The 23,486-nt window shown below is 42.3% G+C and overlaps 1 protein-coding gene across 1 annotated transcript in view; it reads left to right on the top strand.

Annotated features, from left to right (window-relative positions):
- Window positions 1-23,486, top strand: part of LOC110740878 — a 75,622-nt gene that overhangs the window by 36,071 nt on the left and 16,065 nt on the right. Inside the window, exons 2-4 of the mRNA XM_031651702.1 lie at window positions 898-931; window positions 5,495-5,705; window positions 5,897-6,374. Of these exons, the coding sequence (XP_031507562.1) occupies window positions 898-931; window positions 5,495-5,705; window positions 5,897-6,374 (723 nt within the window). The remainder of the gene's footprint in view (window positions 1-897; window positions 932-5,494; window positions 5,706-5,896; window positions 6,375-23,486) is intronic.

Raw genomic sequence — 23,486 nt, forward strand, 5'->3', positions numbered from 1 at the left:
ATCTGGATTGTTTCAAGTTTTTAGCTGTCATGAATAAAGCTACTATAAACATTTTGTGTATAGGTTTTCATGTGACCACAAGTCTTCATTTCCCTGGGATAAATGCCCAGGGGTGCAATTGCTGGGTCATATGGTAATTTCATGTTTAGTTTGTTGTTATTGTTGTTGTTTTAAGAAACTCCCAGGCTAGCAAGGTGACTCATGCCTATAATCCCAGCACTTGGGGAGGCTGAGGCAGCAGGATTGCTTGAGGCCAGGATTTCAAGACCAGCCTAGGCAACATAGTGAGCCTCTGTCTCTACTAAAAATTAAAAAACAATAAAAATTAGCTGGGCATGGTAGCTGGATAGTCCAACTACTTGGAAGGCTGATGTGGGACTATCACTTGAGCCCAGGAGCTCACTGAGTCTGAGCCTGGGTGACAGAGCAAGACTCTGTCTCTAAAAAAACAAAAACAAACAAGCAAAAACCCCCTCAAAACTTTTAAACCATTTCTCAGAAAAGCTGTATCATTTATGTTACCACTAGCAATGTATAAGTGATTTAATTTCTCTGCATGTCACCTGATTTTGAATAAGTTAAATATAGCTTCCTAGGTAAACAGTAGTTCTTTTTGTTTTCAAAATCGACTGTGTGAACTTGTTCTTTGTCCAGTAAGATTGAAGCCTCTAACATTCTGGTTGACTTCTGGGGGTAAAACAGGGGCACGGCAAATTAGAAAAAAGATGAATGGATTTGTTCCTGAGCCCAAGAAAAAAAAGAAAAAAAGAAAAAAGACAGTCAAAGAAAACAGCATCTAATTTTAACCCCCAGTGACTGCTGTCTTATTTTGGGTTCCTGACATCTTGTTTTAACCTGTTTCTATTGTAACCGTATCAGTAATCTCTTTCCCTTCAGGTGGTCTTTTCAAAGGCACTGAAAACCTTGAAGAGTGAGAGGCAATAGATTAGCTGTGAAAGCAAAAGGAGGTTTAAGAAGAGCTTTGAAATCACTGAAAGGTAACAGGGCTTTAGCTACAGCTCACTAAGTAGTCAAATCAATCTTTACTAAGTAGCTGGTTTTTAGAGCAAATGCTCTAGGTAAGGGGTGACTTCTCTAATGAAGCCTGGTAGTTTAATTTCTCCTGATAATTACATAGTGCCCTATTTTCTCTTAGGCAGACATGACTCCCGCTAAAGCCATTGAGACATTTAGACATGACACACACAAGAAAGACAGAGAAGCAAAAGTTTGTATTTAATCAGTTTCTGCTCCAAATCAAAAATGTTCAGATCTTTAATAGACCTTAGATAGGACTTCTAATTGTTGTATTAAAATCCAAACACTAGTTTTAAAAATAATTTTCTAAATGCCCAAATCTTGTTTTATTCATCTTTTGGCTTGGAAGTTACTGCTGTCTCTTACATGTGGCCCTTTAGTGGACAAACCTCTTCAATTTTGGCTAGGTTCTCCATATTTTTGTCTCCCCTATCTCCCACATCTCACCCCTTTAAACCAAATCTTTTGGTAGGTGCTATTTTCTGATTTGCATTTCTTCAAATAAATATGCAACTACAAAGTAGGTTTGATTAGTTCTTGGTCTTACAAAAGTATTTCAGGGGTTCAAGTTCATAATCCCATTGGTATTTATCAGTGTTACTTCACAGAATTGAAAAGATTGTCACTAATTAATAACATAAATAAGATTGTACTGGCAGTTGCAAAGAATCTCAGTGAGAATTTTTTCAAAGAAAATATTTCCTTTACATTAATATATTATGTAAGTAAGAATTTCTATATGTTGATTTGCCTAGAGTTGTACCTGTATTAGACATATACTACAGTTTTTCCTCTACAATAACACAGGAGAAAAATATATCTCTGTAAATGACTCCTGACTGCAACAAGACCTGCCAATTTACCCCCAGATGAGTCTCTGAGAGCTTAATTGGAGTTGTTACCTACTACTAAATCATCTTTAAGTCACTCTTCCTTAAGAGTACAAATATAGGCATTCTGGACTGCTCTGATCAAACCTTTAGGTTATTCAAGCCAAAGTGGTCCCAGGTAACAGGGAGAGAAAAACATCTTATTGTCTACTAAATAAAAACTAACTTTGGTAGAGCATTTTCTAATTAATTGTTTTCCTCCTTTTTAAAATTTAATCTTCCCAACACATCTGTGAGGCCGGGATTCTATACCATTCTCCTTTTTTCATAGATTAGGAACCTGAGGCTCAAAAAGACTAAACGAACTGCCAATCATCACTAACAGTAAGTACCAGTCAGAATTGGCATTTAGATATTATGACTCCATTTCCAATGCCTTTTCTAGCACAACTTGCTGAAAAGAGGGAAGGTGGAGAACATTAAAATGCATCTGTTATACTTAAAATTAACAATACATTTCTTTTTAAACTGTCTTAACCAGACTCAATGACATTTCTCAGAAGGGTTACTATCTGATTGCCTTACCTTACCTTTCCTGAACAAGGGAATTTTCCTGTTTCCCCAACAGGGTATTTCACCATCAGAAGATTAATGAAAATCTATATTTAAAATCTGGATCTAAATTTATAAATGTAGATTTCTAAACCTAAATCTAAATTTACATTTAAAATATTAGTCAGATGGCATGCTGTCTTAAACCAAGTTCTCCCAGGACTTTAGTTACTCTCATATTCTTACAAGGAAATGTGAACCTCTGACTCTATCTCTCTGCTTCGTCTCTCAGTGGATTACATATCGGTTTAAACAATTCACTGCCTCACCCATATTGGATGAGTTTCTACAATGTTGGCAGGCCATGTGCTAGACCTGTGGAGGGGTTTATATGTCCCATGACTCCTTTAATTTAACTGTCTGGCTAACTGTGCACAGCTATGGCTTTCTATATTCCTGGATGAATGTCTGCCATTAGCTTGCAGCTGACCATGGTGTTGGCACCCGTGTATGACCATGGATCGTTACACATGCCGGTACTGTGTAGGGGTATGCAATTTCATTGCTTTTCCCACCTGATTTCTAACTACACCCAATTTATTTTATTATTCTCAATGTCTTTAACAATTATTTTCTTCCCCAGAATGTTAAAAGGGAGAGGAAGAATGAATGGACCAAAGGAGAATGGATTTTGTAAACAGTAAAAGATGCCCCAAAGAAGGAGAAAAGTGTGTGCTGAATTATTCTGAGTCTAGATTTCCTTAAATTTTGCCTTAAAATTGACTTAAAATTTTTTTTAGCCCTGTTACAGTTTTTGTATGTAATTAACTACAGTGTTTTAAACATTTCACTTCTCACTATGTATTCTATACTACACATACCATAATAAACACTGGCTATGATCCTAACTTAGACTTGATTTAAAATAGAAGTACTTACGAATCCAAGCAAGAGAAAAAAGCGTTCTAACACTCACAAGGCACATTCTTTTCTCACGCCTTCCTCAGCCTATTCCCCTGGGCAGTAAACTGTATAGTAAAATAGCCAGTTTATTATTTGCTGTTTTCTTTCACTCTGCTGAGAAAAGCTACATTGCTGGCAAACTGACAGAAAATTTAAAAATGGAATCCAGTATTTTGTATGTCTGTTTAGGGAATGTGTGCAGCATAGACAATTCGTGTGATCTATATTTCTTTTTTTTTCCCCTAACTGGTATCAACAGAAATGTAATGAATGAGCTTCTTAAACTAGATGGGATAAGCAGAGATATCCCCAGAAAAGCAAGAGATGATTCTTGCTCTCCTTTTCCTAAAAATTCAAACAAACCATCACCTAACAACTAGCTAAAAATGCTTGTTTTTTAAAGGGAAAAGCAGATTTTTAGAAAACCATTATAATTCATTTTTAATATGTGCTCAGCTAATACTTCAGTTATTAAGATGCTTAGAAAATTTTCACATTTTTTTCTTACAAACTGATCTTAGTGGAAGCCCCCTGTCTGCCTCACCCATGAATTTTCTTTTTCTTTTTCTTTTTTTTTTTTTTACTGTTTTTGGCCTTGTCTTTTATAAAATGTACCGTTTTCACCCACGGCTTAAGAGAGCTTCTTTGATGTTCTTAGTACAACATAGTGTATGTAATGTCAGCTGTTTAAAGCTGGAGATCAGATTGTGCATAATAACATATGTAGTTTGGATTATATAAACACTACAGGAAGAAGGGGAGACAGGGCCTTTCTGTGTGCACATTTCAGATTGCTAGCTGTATGCCTGTTTAGAATGTTAAACACTCCTAACTAGGCGGTGATGAAGTTACTTCTTTAGTGACTGTGACTTCTGAAACTATAAAGACAAAAGTTTTTCAACTAAAAATAATTTAAAGATGATGCCAGTAATGAACATATTTATGTGATTTTCTACTTGCTACTTAAGGAGCTTTGAGGGTAGAGGGAAAAAAATTGCATTGCCTTCAAAGCCCTATTTAACTAAGCAATTTCATACAAAATTTGGAAATACAGCTGAGAAAAGCCAAAACCAGAAAAATGTGGTACAAATGATAAATTTCATCCATTATACCTTTCACCCATTATAAAGAAGTCTGGAGCAGGAAATTACCAGTCTATTTTCTTAGGATTGTTTCTCTTGTGTCTTAATATTTCAGATTAGTTAGACTGCTTGGAGTTTTTGTCTTTTGCTTGCGTTATTCTTTTATCATTAAGGTTGCTGTCTGGCTTTTTTGTCTGTTATTGAAAGATTTCGTTTCAAGATAAATTAAATAAAACATTACCATATTTTTCATCAATGAAACATTTCAGATGGAGAAAGAAGTCAATAGCTTTTCTGGTTTAAGTTCGTATTTTTATTTTAAATATTCTATCCTGCCTCATTTCGGGAATACTTCGAGGCTGCTGATGTGTTTACTGCTCAAATATCAACACAGCAGTAATCAGGCCTTTGAAACTACGGGTGAAAAATCCAGTCCATTTCAGTCTTTTTAATTTATGAAAAGAGATTGTGTGGCATTTTGCTTCCTGTCCCTTTTCATAAGAACTTTAAATATGGACACCCCTCCTGCTGGTGTCTTTATATTGGGAAGCTCTGCGTGAGGTTGAAGTTTTTATGAGGAAACTTGTTTAAAACACAATCATATTTAAAGGCGGGTTTGCCACAGCAAGGTTAGGGGTTGCCAATAAATCGGTTTATAGCAACTTCTCTATTCTCTGCTCCAGACACACCAATGGGGTGACCCGTGCACAATTCCCGCTGGCCACACAAGGCAGGGGCAGTTCTAGTTGATCCTTCCCTGGTCAACTAGATCAACGAAGGCTGTCTTAGAGAGCTTCGGGTAATAAGTGGGCAGAGTACCCTAGGCCAATTTGGCTGCCTGGGATTCCTGGGAGGATCTTGGAGAACCCAGGACACCCGAATCCCTAGGCCCTATCCTGGTTTTTGCTCTGCTGGAGAATAACAAAACATTTTGGGAACTCAGGAGTTTAATTTACTGCCACCAACCGACAAAATAATAGCATCTTTGTGTGTTCTCTCCCCTCCGTCCCTCCCACCTCCTTCCGACAGAAGCACGACGCTGTCCCTCTGTGAAAGTAGCGCAGACAGCACGGGTCAGCCCGGAGCGGTCGCAGGAGGTCCAGACCCGCGGCCCCACGGACGCCCGGGAAATCACCGGTCCCAGAATATCCCCTAGTCGCTTTTGGGAAAGAAAAAGACGCAGCCTGCGAGATGCCTTCTTAGACCTTCCAGTTCATTTAGCTCATTCTGGCCCCAGAAAGTGTGTCTGTCCTTGTGTGTAGTTAAGTGAGGCAGAGAAAATCCAAGAAAGCCGCACAAGCCACCCTAAAGCGTCCACGGAAACTCCAGCTTGGTTAATTGCTCCCATATGTCCTCCTCGGCTGTGGTAAAAAAACAGCGAGGAGGGAAGGCCGGAGTCGCTTTGTTGATTTTGAAGAGGCTGTAAAAAAGACTATGGCCCATCTCATTTTGGTTCCGGGGGGGGCCCAGGCGCACCCCGGGGGACCCGGTGTCCCAAGGGACGGTAGGGTGCCTCTGGCCTGGACCTGGCGCCGAGAGGCGGGACAAGGCCACCCCGCGCCCAAACCCCACGGAAAGTTCGCGCTCCGCGCTCCAGCCGGTTCCTGGATCCGCCGCAGCCCGGGGCGGGGAGGGGCGCGGGAGGCGCGGCCCGGGCGGGCGCGCGAGAGGAAGGTGCCTTCGGGAACACGCGCAAGGGCGGGGATTCGCGCTGCCAATGAGGCCCCGGTGTGGGCCGAACAAGGCGGGCGACGGGCCGGAGCGGACGCTTAGCTGTGGCAGCTGCTGGAGCGGCGGCCGCCTCGGGAGCTGGAGGAGAGGCAGCAGCGGAGCGCCGAGCTGGCCGCGCCCCGAGGCCCGGCCCTGGGTGTGGGGAACCGCGCCGAGGAGCTGGAAACTTTCCCGGCAGGTAACTCCCGCCGCCCCGGCTCCGCCGTGGGCCTCCGAGCGCCCCGGGCATGGCCAGCTGCCAGTGTGCGGAGAGGTCGAGAGGGACTCGGGGAGGAGAGGGTGATGGGAGAAGGGAAAGGCGTGTGGGAAAGTTTCCGGAGCGCCCCCTTCTCCGCCGGGCACACCCGGGAGCTTTCCGGGAATAGGCACAGACATGTTGGGCGCCCCGGGCCTTGGTCTCGGCGGCTTTGGGGAGTCCGCACCTTCCTTGCGCGGTTCCGCCGCGCCGGACCGAGCCGGCCTGCGGTGGAACCGGGGTGATGGGAACGGGGAATGCTCGGGGCACGTTTGAGTTTTGGGACCACCCCCGCCCGGCGCGCCTGCTCGCCCCCTTTCCCGCCTTCTCTGTAGCCCTCGGGCTTGGCAAGGGCCTGGGCTACTCCTGGTACCTGGCGCGGGAGAGACGGGGGGAGGCGCGCCTGGCACAGCGGGGTCCGAGGCGCCCCCCGGAGAGCTGGGGTGCGCGGGTCGCGAAGTTGCCGAGAGAACTTAAGCCGGGGGCATCGTATTGCCATAGTCTGGGCCGAAAATCTATTGCTTTGCTTCCAAGAACACTGCGATTAGCATATCCACACTCCTTTACGGGGCGTAGGGGTGAGTTAGGATTAGACTTTGGGGATTTTTCTTTACGGGTGGGACGCTGAGAAAAGCAGTAATTGTCAAGATTGTGAGCCCCCTTGTTCTTGGATGCAGAGCAGTCCTTTTGGGAGGACGATATCAGGGCACTGGCTTCCTGAAGGACTTTGGGGTGCGGGCGCGCAGCGCTGTGGGTGTGCGGGGCTCCCGGCTTTGGCGCGGCGGCTTTCCGGAACGCCTGGCTGGGAAGGAAGCCCTAGACATTGGGTGGTGTGTTTGCAGACAGAAAGGTCTCTAGACCGCTGTTCTCAAAACTTACTGGACTTACTGTGCTCCGGGAGGAAATGTGGCGTTGGCCAGGTAGAAACGCGACGCTGCGGCCAAGGGGCGGAGGACGCCAGGCTCGGCGACGGCCTTCTCCCAGCCCCCTCCTGCCAGCTCCTGGCAGATCCAGATCCCTGTGCCTCCAATGTTGGGACCGTTCGCAGTGGCGTTGTTCCCAGCTGGAGTTAACTTGGGAGATGAGGGAACCTTCATCTTGAACTTGACCCCAGAAGCAGCGTCGTCTGTACAGGTTACAAGGTAAATGGAAGCTGAGCCTTAACGTGGGTTGGATCGCAAACTGACTGGCGCGGAAAGGAAGTTCCTGGTTCAGAATCTGAGGAAAGGGCTCAGAATTGCTGAGATCGCTCGCCCTGGAAATGCCAGACACACCAGACTGCAGAAGTTAATGCGTGTTTGGAAGGGTGGGGGTGGGAGAGGAAAGGAGAAACCTGGTTAGTTGGCACAGAGGGCTAGTATTTCTCTGTAGTGGAAATGAAGGGAGTCTGCGTCTCTGCTTTCACCAGATCCGCTACCTTCTTTTTTCCTTCCTTGGTCATCTTTATTCTGCCAGGCTGGCACTCCTGAGGCAGGGGAGGGAAAGGAGAGGAAAGCAGTTGTGAAGCTTCCTGGGTCAGCCTGGAGGTATTTCAGATCTGCTGCTAGGAAGATTCCAGGATTTTAACAGCTGCTTCTTGATTGCTGGGAATGAAAGAATTTATGAGCGGCTGAGAGGTGTTCATTATGGAAGTAGTCTGAATGTTTTACTCATCTAAGCTACTTAAAGACCTCACAAGGGACCTTCCCTAGAGTATGCCAGTTTCTGCAGTTTGTGTCAGTCAGAATGCTTGGTTTAAGTGTTAGTCAAAAAGCATCACAAATATATCCTGGTGGTTCTGAAATGAAAAGTATGTGGCAGTAAAGGAACTATGGTATCTGATATCCTTCAGGACTTCCTCCTAGGGTTGTTCCTGTTACCTGCCAAGTGAACTTGGTCCAGGCTTCCGGACTGTTGTGATTTGACAATAACGGATGGGAAATAGTGTCATTGATTTTAGTGGAAGCAGGAAAAGTCCACAAATAAATTTAAGGTGAGTTTTTATGACCCTATCTTGCACTTGTGGTGCCCCAAACTTAACTTTTTGGCACCAAGCCTGTTGGTTCGAAGTGTTGCTGGAACTTGGAAGCAATGGTTTTCCTGCTTTCTTGGTTTAACCACCAGAATGCCCAAATTATTATAATTTATATTCATCCTTGATCTAAGACATAACTGATTCATAGTCAGCCTTTTTCTGCTTCCCATAACAGCCTGTAGAAAAAAAGAACATTTTGTCTCTTTAACCACACACAATTTATTTGGTGCCATAGTAGGTTTTTGACACTGGATGATTGAGGGCATAATTTTAGAGACAATGGAGTTGTCTGGATTAAATCGTCCATTTTTAGGCGACATCCTCTTCTGAGTTGCTGATTAATTCTTTATCTCTCTGGGAACACTAAAACCAGCATATCTGGGCCAGTGGAACTATAATCCATATTATAATGACTCCTGCCAGCATAGCTGGAGGTTAACTTTATGTCGATGTTTCCATTAGACATTTCTAACCTAATTGTAAAGATTTTGTCTCAGTTGGGTTGAGAGTCTCATAGAAAAAGAAATAGCTTTATTTTTATCTTTATGATAAATAGTTTAACTGGTGTTACAGGAATACATTTACAGAAGCAAAATAAAGCAGAGTGTTTATATATTTGTGGGGGGATTTGTTTTAGTGTTTAAAATAGTTTGGTTTTTAACTCTCTTTTAAATGCATATTTCAGTGGTGGAAAAACCAGAACCTCTCCCTTCCCCGTTTCTCCCCAGGTTACAAAAGTTTTTGCTGTACAGAGAGCTCTTAAGCCTTTCTAGGTTTTGGTTTTCTCATTTTTATCATCCCTAAAATGGGATTACCTTGCATCCCTAAAGTTCTGTGACTCTCCAAAAGTTTGAGAAATATGGGAATTCTGGAGCCAGTGCTGTAATATTAGAGCCGTGCTATGGGGTTTATAAGGGTTTGATTTACATATTTTATTCCTAATCCTTTATTTGAGTAAACCAAGGCCTAGGAAGTTAAATTAGACCCATATTATCTATAAATAGTGGAGCTGAACTTGAACCAAAGTCTTCTGATTCTCCCTAGTCTCTTTTCTGTTTATTCAAACCTGCCAAAAAGGCTAATGTTAATATGTGGCAATTTCTCACAATACATTTTTAGGGTTATATATGAGTTATTTTGATTTCAGAACCCCAGGGTTAACATCCATGCTTTGATGTCAGGGATTAAAAACAGTTCACTAATAATGGTAATAAAACTTTCTCCTCAAGAGAGTTTCAGAAAGTCACATGCTTCAAACTAATCATTTGTTTATTTTCAACTTCTTTTTTATTAAGTAGGCTTCAGGGTGTAATGTGATTTATAATCCGGACTAGTAACTCAGACAGCATTCTTAAGGAAATCACTTTTCAAATCTGTACCTCTTTTTAAAAATAAAAAATGAACATATCATTTGCCTTTGATCTTGGTATCTCTCAGCCTGATTGCAAAGCCTGGATGAATATTCCTTTTTTTGGTGTCATCATTCTTGAGCTGTTTCTACTGATGGCTGGATAAGTCTGATTTTGCAGCACTTTCCATGCTAAATAAATCCTTCCCTTATGCTGTTGGGTTGATGGTAAAGAGGTAGTAGGTTGCAGGTGACCCATTTTTGCTGTGTCTCTAAATGTTTGTGCTCTGTCCTGCTTGCCTAGTTAGCGGCACTCACTGCAGCTTGACACTCATCTGGAGACTGGTATGGATTTTCTTTAACAGGTTCTAAAATGAAATTATGTGTTAAGCTGTAGGCTCTTTTATGTGTGAGCGGCTTGTGCATCTTCAGCTTTTTAAACTTATTCTCAGAGGAATGTCTTTTCAAAATATTAAGCAATGGGGTTTAAACCTCAAGAAGAAGATGTATCAGTGCTCATTGGCTGGGAAGGAGGTGTAGTACATCTGAAATTGCCACCATTTCCATGAGTGAGAGGAGAAGAGAACATTATGAAGCATTATTTGCTAGAGAAGTTGGGAGACTTTGTACCAGGAAGGGACAAAAGCAGCAAAGGAGAAGAATGACTCTTGGTTTTTAATACTGTTATCGGGAGCATGGATTTGGAATGATAGAGGACTTTGATGAAGAAGGCTTTCAGAGGACATTATCTTGTGGAGAGTGAAAGGGGTTGTCCTGGTTTGGTTTAGCTGCGTTGCTGATGGAACTTGCCCTTCTAGGGTCGGTGTTGTCTTTAGGGTCCCCTGCAGGTGGGTGTGACCAAGGAGAATGTTCTAGAAAGAAGAGTTCCACAGACAGGAATGTCAAGGACAAAAGTGTTGCAGAGGGATGACTTGGTTCCTGGATTTTAGCACAGATTTTGCCGCTAACATGAGGCAATTTATTAGTGAAAACCTTCCAGTTGTGGAGGTAGACAGATGTGAACCCAGTATGTTCAGTCCACATAGCCCAGAGCCACAGTGACTCAACCTCTTCCCTGCCCTACCTCAGCACACCTAGGGTTACCTGCCAGTCATGAACAGTGGCTTATTACCTCTTTGGGTGGGCGATGGGGGTGGAGAGTGGGGAAGTCTCTAAGAAGTACTCGGCTGTGACCTTTTCATGCATGTATACTCATGCAAAAATGGGATCCTCTGTTGCATGAGCTTTTGAAGAAATATGAAAAAGATCATACGTGTATGGCTGCTGGTATTATAGCTCTCAAGCCTCACATCCAGAATTGGCCTTTTTGATGTTAGTTCCAATTTGGGAAAGCCCTGGAGGGAACCTGAGTTGGCTTGATGCCAGCCAAAGGAGAGTTACGGTTAGACCCATAAAATGGGGCTTTGGGGAGACAGAGTATCCCACAAAGAAGAGGGTTATTGTTAATGGAAGAGGGAGGGAGCTGGATCAACAAAAGAGCTAGCCAGGGCAGTATACATTTCCACAAGTGGTATTGCTGATCATAACAACATACCAAAGGATATGAACATTCTTAATGTTGTTGTGATGTACACCCCTGTAGTCTTGAGGGCAGTGGACTTGTCCACATTCTGTGGGACTCTGAATTGCTATGTACACAGGCATAAGGGGGTATTGAATTACTGCTAAAAACATAAGAGTTGGTCATTACTCCCGTGTAACCCATTACACTCCCCTCTCTCTGCCATGCTTTGTTCTAAATTACTTGGGATAAGTAACATTAATTATTAATGTTTATTGAGTGCCAGCTGACTCTGAACTACATGTTTGAATTTAAAAAGTCTGTGGATGAAACAGTTTGCTTCTTTCTTCCTGTGTTGTCCTACATATGTATAATACTATGGCAGGGATGGTCACCATGCAACAGCATTCTGTGTTCTGGTCCTCCTTGCTTCTTGTGGCTTAACAACTGTTTATTTGCTTGGAATTCAGAAATGGGGGCTGGGTTCCCTGTGTCTAGGCTCACTGGTGCCGTGGTGGTTACATGATTCATTGAGGGCCATTGCTGCAATAGTTTACAACATTATAACCATTCTTGGTGTCTATGGAAGATTGGTTCCAGGATTCCCATGGATACCAAAATCCTTAAATGCTTAAGTCCCTTATTAAAAATCATGTATTACTTTGGGAGGCCGAGACGGGCAGATCATGAGGTCAGGAGATCGAGACCATCCTGGCTAACACGGTGAAACTCCATCTCTACTAAAAAATACAAAAAACTAGCTGGGCAAGGTGGTGGGCGGCTATAGTCCCAGCTACTCGGGAGGCTGAGGCAGGAGAATGGCGTAAACCCAGGAGGCGGAGCTTGCAGTGAGCTGAGATCCAGCCACTGCACTCTAGCCTGGGCGACAGAGGGAGACTCCGTCTCAAAAAAAAAAAAAAATTCGTGTATTATTTGTATATAGCTTATGCATACCCTCATATATATATATATATATATATTTTTTTTTTTGTAATTTTATTATTATTAGTTTTGAGACAGAGTCTCACTCTGTCACCTAGGCTGGAGCACAGTGGTACAATCTCGGCTACTGAAAACTCTGCCTCCCAGGTTCAAGTGATTCTCCTGCCTCAGCCTCCCGAGTAGCTGGGATTACAGGTATGTGCCACCACGCCTGGCTAATTTTTGCATTTTTAGTAAAGATGGGGTTTCACCATGTTGGCCGGGCTGGTCTTGAACTCTTGACCTCAGGTGATCTACCCGCCTCGGCCTCCCAAAGTGCTGGGATTACAGGCTTCAGCCACCTTGCCCGGCCTCCTTTTATTTTATTTTATTTTATTTTATTTTGAGATAGGGTTTCCATTTGTCATCAAGGCTGCACTGCACTGGTGCTATCATGGCTCACTGCAGCCTCAACCTCCTGGGCTCAAGTAGTCCTTCCACCTCAGCCTCCAGAGTAGCTGGGACTACAGGCGCGCACCAACACACCCAGCTAATTTTTGTATATTTTTTTTTTTGTAGAGACAGGGTCTCACTATGAGACCAGCCCAGGCTGATCTCAAACTCTTGGTTCAAGTGATCCTCCTGCCTTGTCCTCTCAAAGTGCTGGGATTACAGGCATGAACCAACCCCCCAGTCCTCTTTCATACTTTAAATCATCTCTAGATTACTTACAATACCTAATACAATGTAAATGCTAGTAGTTGTTATTCTATATTGTTTTAAAATTTATATTACTTTTTGTTGTATTTATTGTATTGTTATCTTTTTTTCCAGTGGTCAGTTACTAGAATATTTTTTGAATATTTTCTAACCTAGGTTGGTTGAATCTGTGGCCATGGGACCTGAGGATATGGAAGGTTGGGTGTGGAGCGGGTGACTGTGCTTACTAGTATAATCCTGCTTTTGATTAGTTTTCCACTTGCCACGTACTTAAGGGTAAGGTGGATGTGTCCCCTGCCCCAGGGAGTGAATTTTGATTAAGCCAAGTCAATTTTAGTAATGCGATACCTTTTGCCAGTGACTTGTTAATGAATGTGTATATGACACCTGTTAGGTCCTGGCATATTTGAAGCATAAGGTTGTGAGCACAAGAGAACAAGTAGCACCAAGTGTAGAGTAAAGGTGCCTAAGACCACAATTACTTTTTTTTTTTTTGTCAGTGTTTGGAGTGTAGGAGGTGGGCAGGTAGAGACAGGGTCTCACCATGTTGCCCAGGCTCGTCTCAAATTCCTGGCCTCAAGCAATCCTTCTACCTCAGTTTCCCAAAGTGCTGGGTTACAACATGAACCACCATCCCCAGCCCACAGTGACTTATTTTAGCTGCTGAATTAGCCAGCCCTAGAACCACTGTGACTCAGAACTTCTGTGAGAAAAAACATTTTCATTATGTTTCTTTCTTTTTTTTTTTATTTTTAAGCTAGGGTCTCACTCTGTCACCCAGGCTGGACTGCAGTGGCATGATCATGGCTCACTGTAGCCTCTGCCTCCTGGGCTCAAGTGATCCTCCCACCTCAGCCTTCCGAATAGCTGGGACTACAGGTGTACACCACCACACCTGGCTAATTTTTGTATTTTTTGTAGAGATGGGGTTTCCCCATGTTGCCCAGGCTGGTCTCAAACTCCTGGGCTCAAGCGATCCTCCCACCTTGGCCTCCCAAAGTGCTGGGATTACAGGTGTGAGAGCCACTGTGCCCAACCTCATTATTGTTTAAGATCAGTAGTCCCTAAAGTGGGGTGTGCTAGATCATCCAATATGGGAGGGAAGAAAATATTCAAGAATATTAGAAAAAATTAAGCTGTTAAAATATTTAATGTATGAGTTGACACTGGTTGGTATATCTGATAGTCTCTTGTCAACTTACTTTATATGAGGTTGCCTGAGGGAAGACTGGGCCTTTTACAACCTGGTGGAATTGACAGTGGTACTCTCATTCTTATTCTTGCCTTTGGTGAACTCTAGCCATCTAAATACATTTATGGCTAGATTATCTAGTTTTAACTAAACTGACTCCCACAAAATGGGCGCGTGGTTTAAAAAGATTCTTGCAAAGAAAGTATAATGATAATGATATACGTATAAAGGAACAAGAAAATGTTCTTATGAGTTTAGAACATGACTTTTAAAACAAATTTGACAAGAAGGTGGCTCAAAAATTATGTATAGGCTGAGCGCTGTGGCTCACGCCTGTAATACCAGCACTTTGGGAGGCCAAAGTGGGCAGATCACCTGAGGTCAGGAGTTTAAGACTAGCCTGGCCAACATGGTAAAACACCGTCTCTACTAAAAATACAAAAATTAGCCAGATGTGGTGGTGTACGCCTGTAATCCCAGCTCCTCGGAAGGCTGAGGCAGGAGAATCACTGGAACCCAGGAGGTTGCCATGAGCCAAGATTATGCCAGTGAATTCTAGCCTGGGCGGCAGAATGAGACTCTGTCTTGAAAAACCACAACAAAAAGTTATGTTTGAATTTGTATTATTAGTCAAAATGAACTTAAAAATACTGTTTGACTCTCATCCTTTAAAAAGTTTTACATGTTGTATAATGTATATACTACATTCATGTGTGTGTATACATACCATTCACAACTACTGTTTTAATTACACATAAATTATACACAATTTATAATATGTTAATATATATTACAAATTTTTTCCCCTGAAATTCCTGAGCTTCAATACCTTTATAAATTTTTTATTTTTTATATTTTTACAAGTGAGTCTTGCTCTGTTGCCCAAGCTGGAGTGCAGTGGTGTGATGATAGTTCACCGCAGCCTCCAACTCCTAGGCTCAAGCAATCCCGTCACCTCAGACTCTCAAGTATCTGGGACTACAGGTGTGTGCCATAACACCTGGCTTAATTTAAAAAAAATTTTTTTTGAGATGGAAACTTGCTCTGTTGCCCAGGTTGGAGTGCAGTGGCGCCGTCTCTGCTCACTGTAGCCTCTGCCTCCTGGGTTCAAGTGATTCTCCTGCCTCAGCCTCCTGAATAGCTGGGATTGATTACAGGTGTGCACCACCACACCTGGCTAATTTTTGTATTTTTAGTAGACACGGGGTTTCACCATGTTGGCTAGGCTGGTCTCAAACTCCTGAGCTCAAGTGATCTGCCTACCTCGGCCTCCCAAAGTACTGGAATTACAGGTGTGAGCCACCGTGCCTGGCTAATTTTTTTTTTTTTTAAACTGATAGTCCTGCGTGATCAAAAAAAGCTTTGAGACCACAGTTTAAGTCACTTAGAGTTAGGTGTTTTTTGTTACTTGCAGCTGAAAGCACCATACCTGATGTAAGGACAGATAAGAGTAGTAGCTGTCCCTGTCTTATTCTTAGCTTTCAAGAATCTCTGTGATCTGGTCCCTAACTTCTTTCCAGGCCCAGCTGTTCTCTCCTTATCTCTGCTAATACCACTGAGCTCCTGCCCATCCCTGACTATCATACTTTGTTTCAATTTTGCCTCTTCCCTCAGGGTACCACCACCACTGAAATTTTGACTTTGAAGGGCTAGCTTAAATAAATATTGCTTTCTTATGAACATTTTTTTCTGATTTACCCCCACTTCCACATTTCAGTTTTTCTTTCCTTTTAGTCTCCCTAGTATGTTGTACATTCATTATAATGTCTTTCTCTGTTTGCTTTTTATTAAGTTGTTCACCTGTTGGCTTTGCAGATGGGTTGTAGGCTTCTTGATGGTAGGGGGTCCTGTCTTACCTTCGTCATTTAAAAAAGAAAACAATCTGTTTCTCCTTTGGGAGAAAGGGAGACAAAGAATCCACAGTTGTTAAACATCACTCTGGACTTGTTACTCTGGGGTGGGTCTCGCCTCCAGCCTTCTGGCAGCCTTAGGAAGGCAGGGAGCTCCGTGTACATGAAAGGAGATTGAAGGCGGGGAGCTGACAAACCAAGACAGCAGGACCCAGGATTCAGACCTGGAAAATTTTTATTTCCTGGCTAGTTTGTATGCCCTCATGCATGTTATTTACAGTGGCATGTTCTTTCATATGGGAACACTGACATAGGTGAAATGGGAGGTTCCATAGGATGATAGTGCAAAAACATTAAGGACAATCCTAGCAGATACAGTGAGTTCAAAGGGGAGTCCTTGTGGAGTAACAGAAAAGGCTTGGTGGATGAGATGTATGAAGATCTGAATGCCTGCAGATAGTGACCTGTCTGCAAGTACCACAAAGCAAAATCATGGGAGATAACTCCCCAGGGTAGCGTCTGGCCTGAGCATCTCCGTTGGGAGATGGGAGGTGATGGGCTCTGTAGTGCTTAGCTGAATAGAGTTATCTATGTCATTATTCCCTCTATGCAAAGATAGTTGAGGGTTCACAAGTTGTAGGCTTTCAAGTTGAGCTATGTTAGATATATGCTTCCCTGATGGAAGACAGACATGTCTCCAGGGTTTTGAGGGTCAAATGACAGAATGTATATAAAGTGTTTTGAACATTACAAATTGCTTCCTTAGAGGCAAGGGAACATCAAAGTTGGTTGTTTTCTTGTATCAGAGACTTCTAGCTCAGATTTCTTTGTTGGCCATTTTTAAGTGCATTTCCAATGAGTTTTTAAGTGTTGGGGTTCTTAAATGGAATATGATATAATTTTTTCCAGATGAATTGCAGGTATTACTTAAAATCTTACTATGAAACTTTCACCCGTGGAGTAAGTAGAATTCATGATTAAGGGGCATCTCTTTTGGGATCCAGTTCAGTTTTTCCAAAGGATCTGTTTATAAGAATAGGACCACTTAGCCGAGTGTAGTTGCTAATGCCTGTAATTCTAGTACTTTGGGAGGCTGAGGTAGGAGGATCTCTTGAACCAAGGAATTTCAGAACAGCCTGGGCAACATGGGAAGTCTCTGTCTCTACAGAAATTTTTTTTAAAAATTAGCCAGGCATGGTGGTACAGTGCCTGTGGTCTCAGCTACTTGGGAGACTGAGGTGGGAGGGTTGCTTGAGCCTGGGAAGTTGAGGCTGCAGTGAGCTGTTATCACACCACTGCACTCTAGCCTTGGCGACAGAGCAAGGCCTTATTTCAAAAATTAAATAAATAAATAAATAAATAAATAAATATTTTTTAAAAAACCTGTTTTCATAAAGATGGAAATCTGTGGAGCTTTGATTTCTGGTCCTGGAAACCCTAAGTACCAACTGAAAGACACAAAGAGCTTTGATTTCAAGTTTTTTGTTGTTGTTGTTCTTGGCCACTGTAAATCCAGTAATTTATTTTCATGAGTCTTTGGAAAGGGTTAGGGAAAGCTTTGAAATATCTTAAGGTGGTTTTGAAAGTAAAAAGTAGGTATGGTTTGACAATTTGAAATCTGTTTCATTGTAGATTTCCAAGGCAATGGGTTTGAATAAATTAAAGTTAATTCCATTTCAAGGAACTTTTGCAGTGGGATTTCATATTGTAGAAAGAGTCTGACTTATAAATCAAAACATGTTAAAGAGTAAACATATTTATAGATGCAAAAGACATCAAAACAGTGAGTGGTTCCTAAATTGCAAATAGATTTGTGAAATTCTTATTCGGGGGTTGTTGAATCATGCATGTAGCTTAAGAGAGCCTTATTTTTCTTAGGGTTTATTTAAGTAAAGCAAGAATTCCCAAAATGGATTCTGGGGGAAACTGAGTCTTAGGACGTTAACAGATGTTGTGCGGGGAAAAAAGTTCTGTGGTCAAATAAGTGGGAAATCTGGGTTGACCAAAGTAAACTAGGTATTTTTATTTTTTAACTACAGGACTTTCGAGCACCCGTAGATCTAGTGTTCATTATAAATATCCTGGAAGGGAAATAGAGTAATCAGTATTTTCCAAACACGTTGAATTGTAGAAACTTTTTTTTTTTTCCCAGAACATCTTTTGCCCAGAGAACAATGTTTGTTGGGTTATCTAATTTGTCGAAATACTTAAAAATGAAATCTCAGACATCATGTACTTTTGCCTAACTTTGCTATGCATTTCTAACTCAGGACTTAAAAAAATCACCACCCCGTTATCACTTTTAATACAATTAACTTAAAAATACTTCTAATTTGGGCCGGGCGCGGTGGCTCACGCCTGTAATCTCAGCACTTTGGGAGGCCGAGGAGGGCGGATCACGAGGTCGGGAGATCGAGACCATCCTGGCTAACATGGTGAAACCCCGTCTCTACTAAAACAAATACAAAAATTAGCCGGGCGTGGTGGTGGGCGCCTGTAGTCCCAGCTACTCGGTAGGCCGAGGCAGGAGAATGGCGTGAACCCGGGAGGCGGAGCTTGCAGTGAGCCGAGATCTCGCCGCCGCACTCCAGCCTGGGAGACAGAGCAAGGCTCTGTCTCAAAAAAAAAAAAAAAAAAAAAAAAATTATCTAATTCTCCCTTAAATAGCATTTGTCACCATTTTTGTTTTCTGGGAACCAAGATTCAATCAAGGTTCACGTATTGCACTGTGAGCTGCTGTTGTTGTCTCTTTCATCTTTTTAAATGTAGAAAAATAATATCTTATTACCTCCGTCCCTCCCATTCCTGATTTTTAGAAGAGAACCTGTAGGTTGTCCCATATTCTGAATTTGTTTCCTGTGGCGGTGTTTACCTTGTCCCATTGTTTCCTGTATTTCCTATAAACTGGAGGCTAGGTCTAAAAGCAAGATTAGAGTCAAGTAAAATATTTTTTGCAAAAATAGGTCCTAGACTAGGATTCCACTCTGCACTCCCGACCCCCTCCATGATTTGAGAACAGGCATTTAAGTTTAGCAATTCAGGGCAGCATGGTGAGTCAGACATGCCTGTAATCCTGGCACTTTGGGAGGTGGAGGTGGAGGCGGGAGGATTGTTTGAACTCAGGAGTTTGGGACCCTGGGCAACACAGTGAGACCTTATCTCTACTGAAAGTGGAAAAAAAAAATCATCTGGGTATGGTGGTTCCGGCCTGTATGTAGTCCTAGTCACTAGGGAACTTGGGGCCGTGGGATTGCTTGAGCCTGGGAGATGATTAAAGCTGCTGCAAGCTATGATTGAACCACTGCACTCCAGCCTGGGTGACAGAGTGAGACCCTATCTTTAAAAAGTTTAGCAATTAATAGCATATATATACATATATGCTATATGTATATATATAAAGAAGTAACAGCAAGAGTTTAAAAATTAGTGTTATTAGTATATCAATGGGATGCAAGTTGAATTGATTCCAGGTGTGTTTGGAAAGGTATTCTGAATAGTTGGTGTGGTTAAATGGATATGTTTTCAGTATATCTTGCGACTATAAACCATGTGTCTCTTGGGTAACGTGGCTTGGGTGTTAAACGTTTTTGGTGGTTGAATTTTATTCAGAATGACAAGTGTCTGAGTTGTGATGGTAAACTACTACTCTATAGTCACTTATTTTTAAAGCACATTTAGGAATGTGCATTCTTTCTGCCTCTGCTCGATACATTTTTAACAGAATATTTTTCTGGTAAATGCTTATGCTAATCTAAAATACAGCCATAAATTCAAGGACACCCTCAGGGTGATAATTTTCTATGTACATTGTCTTAGAAACCCAGACATGTAAATAAAAGTTCCTATCATAGCTAACTTTGCTAACTTAATTTGCTATTTACATTTTTTTTTCCCCTTGATATCCTTCCAAGTGCCAGTTGTATGTCTGGGAAAAGTTAAAGGATTTTGGGCATCTTAATGAAGAATAACTTAGTGTATATAAAGAAGCTTTGCATGATGAATGGTAGCTGTCATAAGGCGCTCCCAGCACGTTCTTATATTTAATCCTTTAACCAGCAGGGACACTGTTTTCTGCATTAAAATTTGCCTGTTGTGAATAGTATGGTGACTTGGACAGAGTAAATACTTTGTAACTATAGTTAGTCCATTAAAAATATACATATACACTCCCTTTTTCTCCCCTCTTTAAACACAAACTTATAGGATATGGTAAAAAGGATGATCTTTGAAGCCCGATAAACTTTGGTTTTGTGTTTGGCTCTGCCCATTTACTTGACCTGTTTCTATGTCTGTAGAATGGGGACAGTAATTCCTGTTTCATAGAGTTTATGCCAAGGCCAAAGGCGAAGCCCTGTATGAAAGGCTTAGCACTGTGCGTGGATCAGAGGTACCAAAACCAGCTCATCTTCCACCTTCCCCTCCTCTTACCATACTTTATTTTATTCTATTTTATTTAATTTTATTTGTTTATTTAGTTTTTGAGACAGGGTTTTGCTCTGTTGCCCAGGCTGAAGTGCAGTGGCACAATCTTGGCTCACTGTAGCTTCAACCTCCTGGGCTCAAATGATCCTCCTGCCTCAGCCTCCCCAAGAGCTGGGACCACAGGTGTGCACCATCATCTCTACATCAAAATATTTTTTTCTGTAGAGATGGGATCTGCTGTGTTGCCCAGGTTGGTCTCGAATGCCTGGACTCAAGCAGTCTTCCTGCCTTGACCTCCCAAAGTGTGGGGAGTACAGGCTTGAGCCACTACATCCAGTCCTTACCATATTTTATTTAACATTCTGGATCAGTTGTTAAATTTAAGTTTTTAATTGTTCTGAGTGTTTTAAAAATTGTAAATTTTAAGGTACTTGTTACAGAAGTCCAGATAAGTTCTTGATTTCAAGATAATCTGTATGGGAGTTGGTTGCTTATATTAAAACAATTATATGCCTATATGAAATGTTTTGAACTAACAAGTAGGACAGTTTTAGATGGTGATATATAAAGGACAAAGAATAAGAGTCAAAAGTGGTATTTTATTATTGGCACAAAAATATTGCTAACAAACTGTCTGGTTTTTATGAAAATAAGTATTTAAAAAATCAATTTTTTTACTAAGACTGTGAAAACATGTGAAGCTCCTCAGACTTATGTAATGTTTTGCTTGAGTATGGTTTAGAACAATACACTTTATTTAGGTGGAGTAAGTCTGTTATACTGTGCTCAAGTCATACATGCATATTCATTTATGAAATAAATACTACCAACAGGAGAGCAGGCTTTTCTAGAGAAGAGGGTGGTCAGTGCTTCCTTCAAGATCCTCACAACGGAGAAATGGGGATTCTCCTTATTGCCTTTGTGCCTATTAAAGATGCACGCGAAGGTGGAATTAATATGTCCTAAGTTTTGAACAGAAGTGAAGGAACAGTTTGGAGATTGCCTAGATATCTATGGACCTTGCATTCTTGCCATTTATTGGTAAACCAAAAAGTGTTGTCTTCTATCATCAGCTGTTTCCAAGTCTTGGGCCATTTGGCTTTGAATCTGGCTTGGACAAGAAAAGAGCTCAGCTGGGCAAGGACTCACACTGCTCCTTCCCAGATAGTACCTGTTCCTGAGAATGAACATGATTCCCTACAGACTTTCAAGTCAAGTGGTACTTGAGCTTTTTACACTTTTCCTCTACCATTACAAAGTTTTGTTTATCTCTTCCTTTCTGAAATGTTTTGCTTCAGCGAAAAAGGACCCCTGTAACTGTCCCAACTATACATATCAAAAGCTAAGCCAGGAGGAATCAAAGGGTGTTAGTTCCCCCTTCCATCATGGAAAAAGAGATGCCATTTCTAGGACAGTGATTGAGACCTAAGCCAGTGGAAAATGTAAAGAGACTTTACCTTCTTCACAGGGCTTTCTTGCTTCCTTCATAAGAGTAGTGTTAGCCAACTCAACAAACAGAATTTCCCTATGAGTTTTTTAAAGATAAAAAGTTGGCCGGGCGCGGTGGCTCAAGCCTGTAATCCCAGCACTTTGGGAGGCCGAGACGGGTGGATCACGAGGTCAGGAGATCAAGACCATCCTGGCGAACACGGTGAAACCCCGTCTCTACTAAAAAATACAAAAAACTAGCCGGGCGAGGCGGCGGGCGCCTGTAGTCCCAGCTACTCGGGAGGCTGAGGCAGGAGAATGGCGTAAACCCGGGGGGCGGAGCTTGCAGTGAGCTGAGATCCGGCCACTGCACTCCAGCCTGGGCGACAGAGCCAGACTCCGTCTCAAAAAAAAAAAAAAAAAAAAAAAAAGATAAAAAGTTACCATGAAGGTGGTAACTATTTGACAAATTAGAAACTATTTGCATTTGTCAATGGGTGGTGGAGGTCTTGTATTAATTTTTCCAACAAATGTTTCTTGAGAGCTGGTCATTGTGTCCTTCAGAATTTGAGGCCCAGTGCTGTGTCTCAGTCTGAGGAGACAAGTGCACACACAGTACCGCTGCAAGGTGTTAGGGAGTGCGGAAAGAGGAGGAGTAGGGGGAGGAAGAGGAGTTGACAGTGGCTGGGGAAAGCTTCAGGGAGGAGGGGGAGGAGGTGAAGGATGCCTAGGACTTTGCCAGGTGGGAAAGAGGGTGAGAGGCTCTCTAGAGAAAAGGAGCACAAGAAGCAGAGGCTGGGTAGCATGAAAATACAAGTCGTGTTTGGGGTGTTGTTACTAGAACAGACGGTACTTTGCGTTTGGGTACAGTGGCAGGGAGAAGAGAGCCAGATTGCAAAGGCCTTGCATGCCAGGCTAAGAAGCGTGGACTTGATCCTGTAAGCAAGTGATAGCTGTCAAAGATTTTCAGCAGGGAGATGATGTAATCAGATCTGTGTGTTGGAGAAAAGCTTTGGCAGCGGTGGTGTGGAGGAGAGACTGGCGTGGGGACAGATGGGCTGCAGAGCTCTCTCTTAGGAGGCTTTTGAAGTAGGTCAGGTGAGAGATGATGTTTGAGGTCTGAGTTAGTGGGAGGAAGAGAAGTAATGCCAGTTGAATACCTTTGAGTATGTGCACTTAAGGTGAAGGTACATTAGCTCATGTAATCTTCACAGAAAAACTTTTCATAGGATGCTGTTTTCATCCTCATTTTGCAGAAAAGGAAACGGACTCAAAGTAACCTAGTTCAGCCAGGATTGAACTTGGGTTTACTGTCCTTTGCCCACCACAGTTTTTAGAACAAGATGTCAAAGAACAAAATTTGAACAAATGAAGCTTTAGAGATTTAATTGTCATTTTTTAGGGGTTAATGAACTAGACAGCACCCAGACTACAAAATAGATGGGCACTCTGCAGGGATGACTGAACAGTGGGTTCTGTAAGGCAGCTTGAGCAGGAGCACAGAGATCGCACAGCGCCAAAGGTGGACTGGCTAACCTCAGGTTATTACTTCAGGTTACTTTCCTTGTGCGGGTTAAAGCAAAGGGGATCTCCTTATTTTTGCCAACTCTAGTTGACTGGGCACCGCCCCTTTTTTTC

The sequence above is a fragment of the Papio anubis genome, chromosome 10 (assembly GCF_008728515.1).
Source record: "Papio anubis isolate 15944 chromosome 10, Panubis1.0, whole genome shotgun sequence".
Classification (NCBI taxonomy): Eukaryota; Metazoa; Chordata; class Mammalia; order Primates; family Cercopithecidae; genus Papio; species Papio anubis.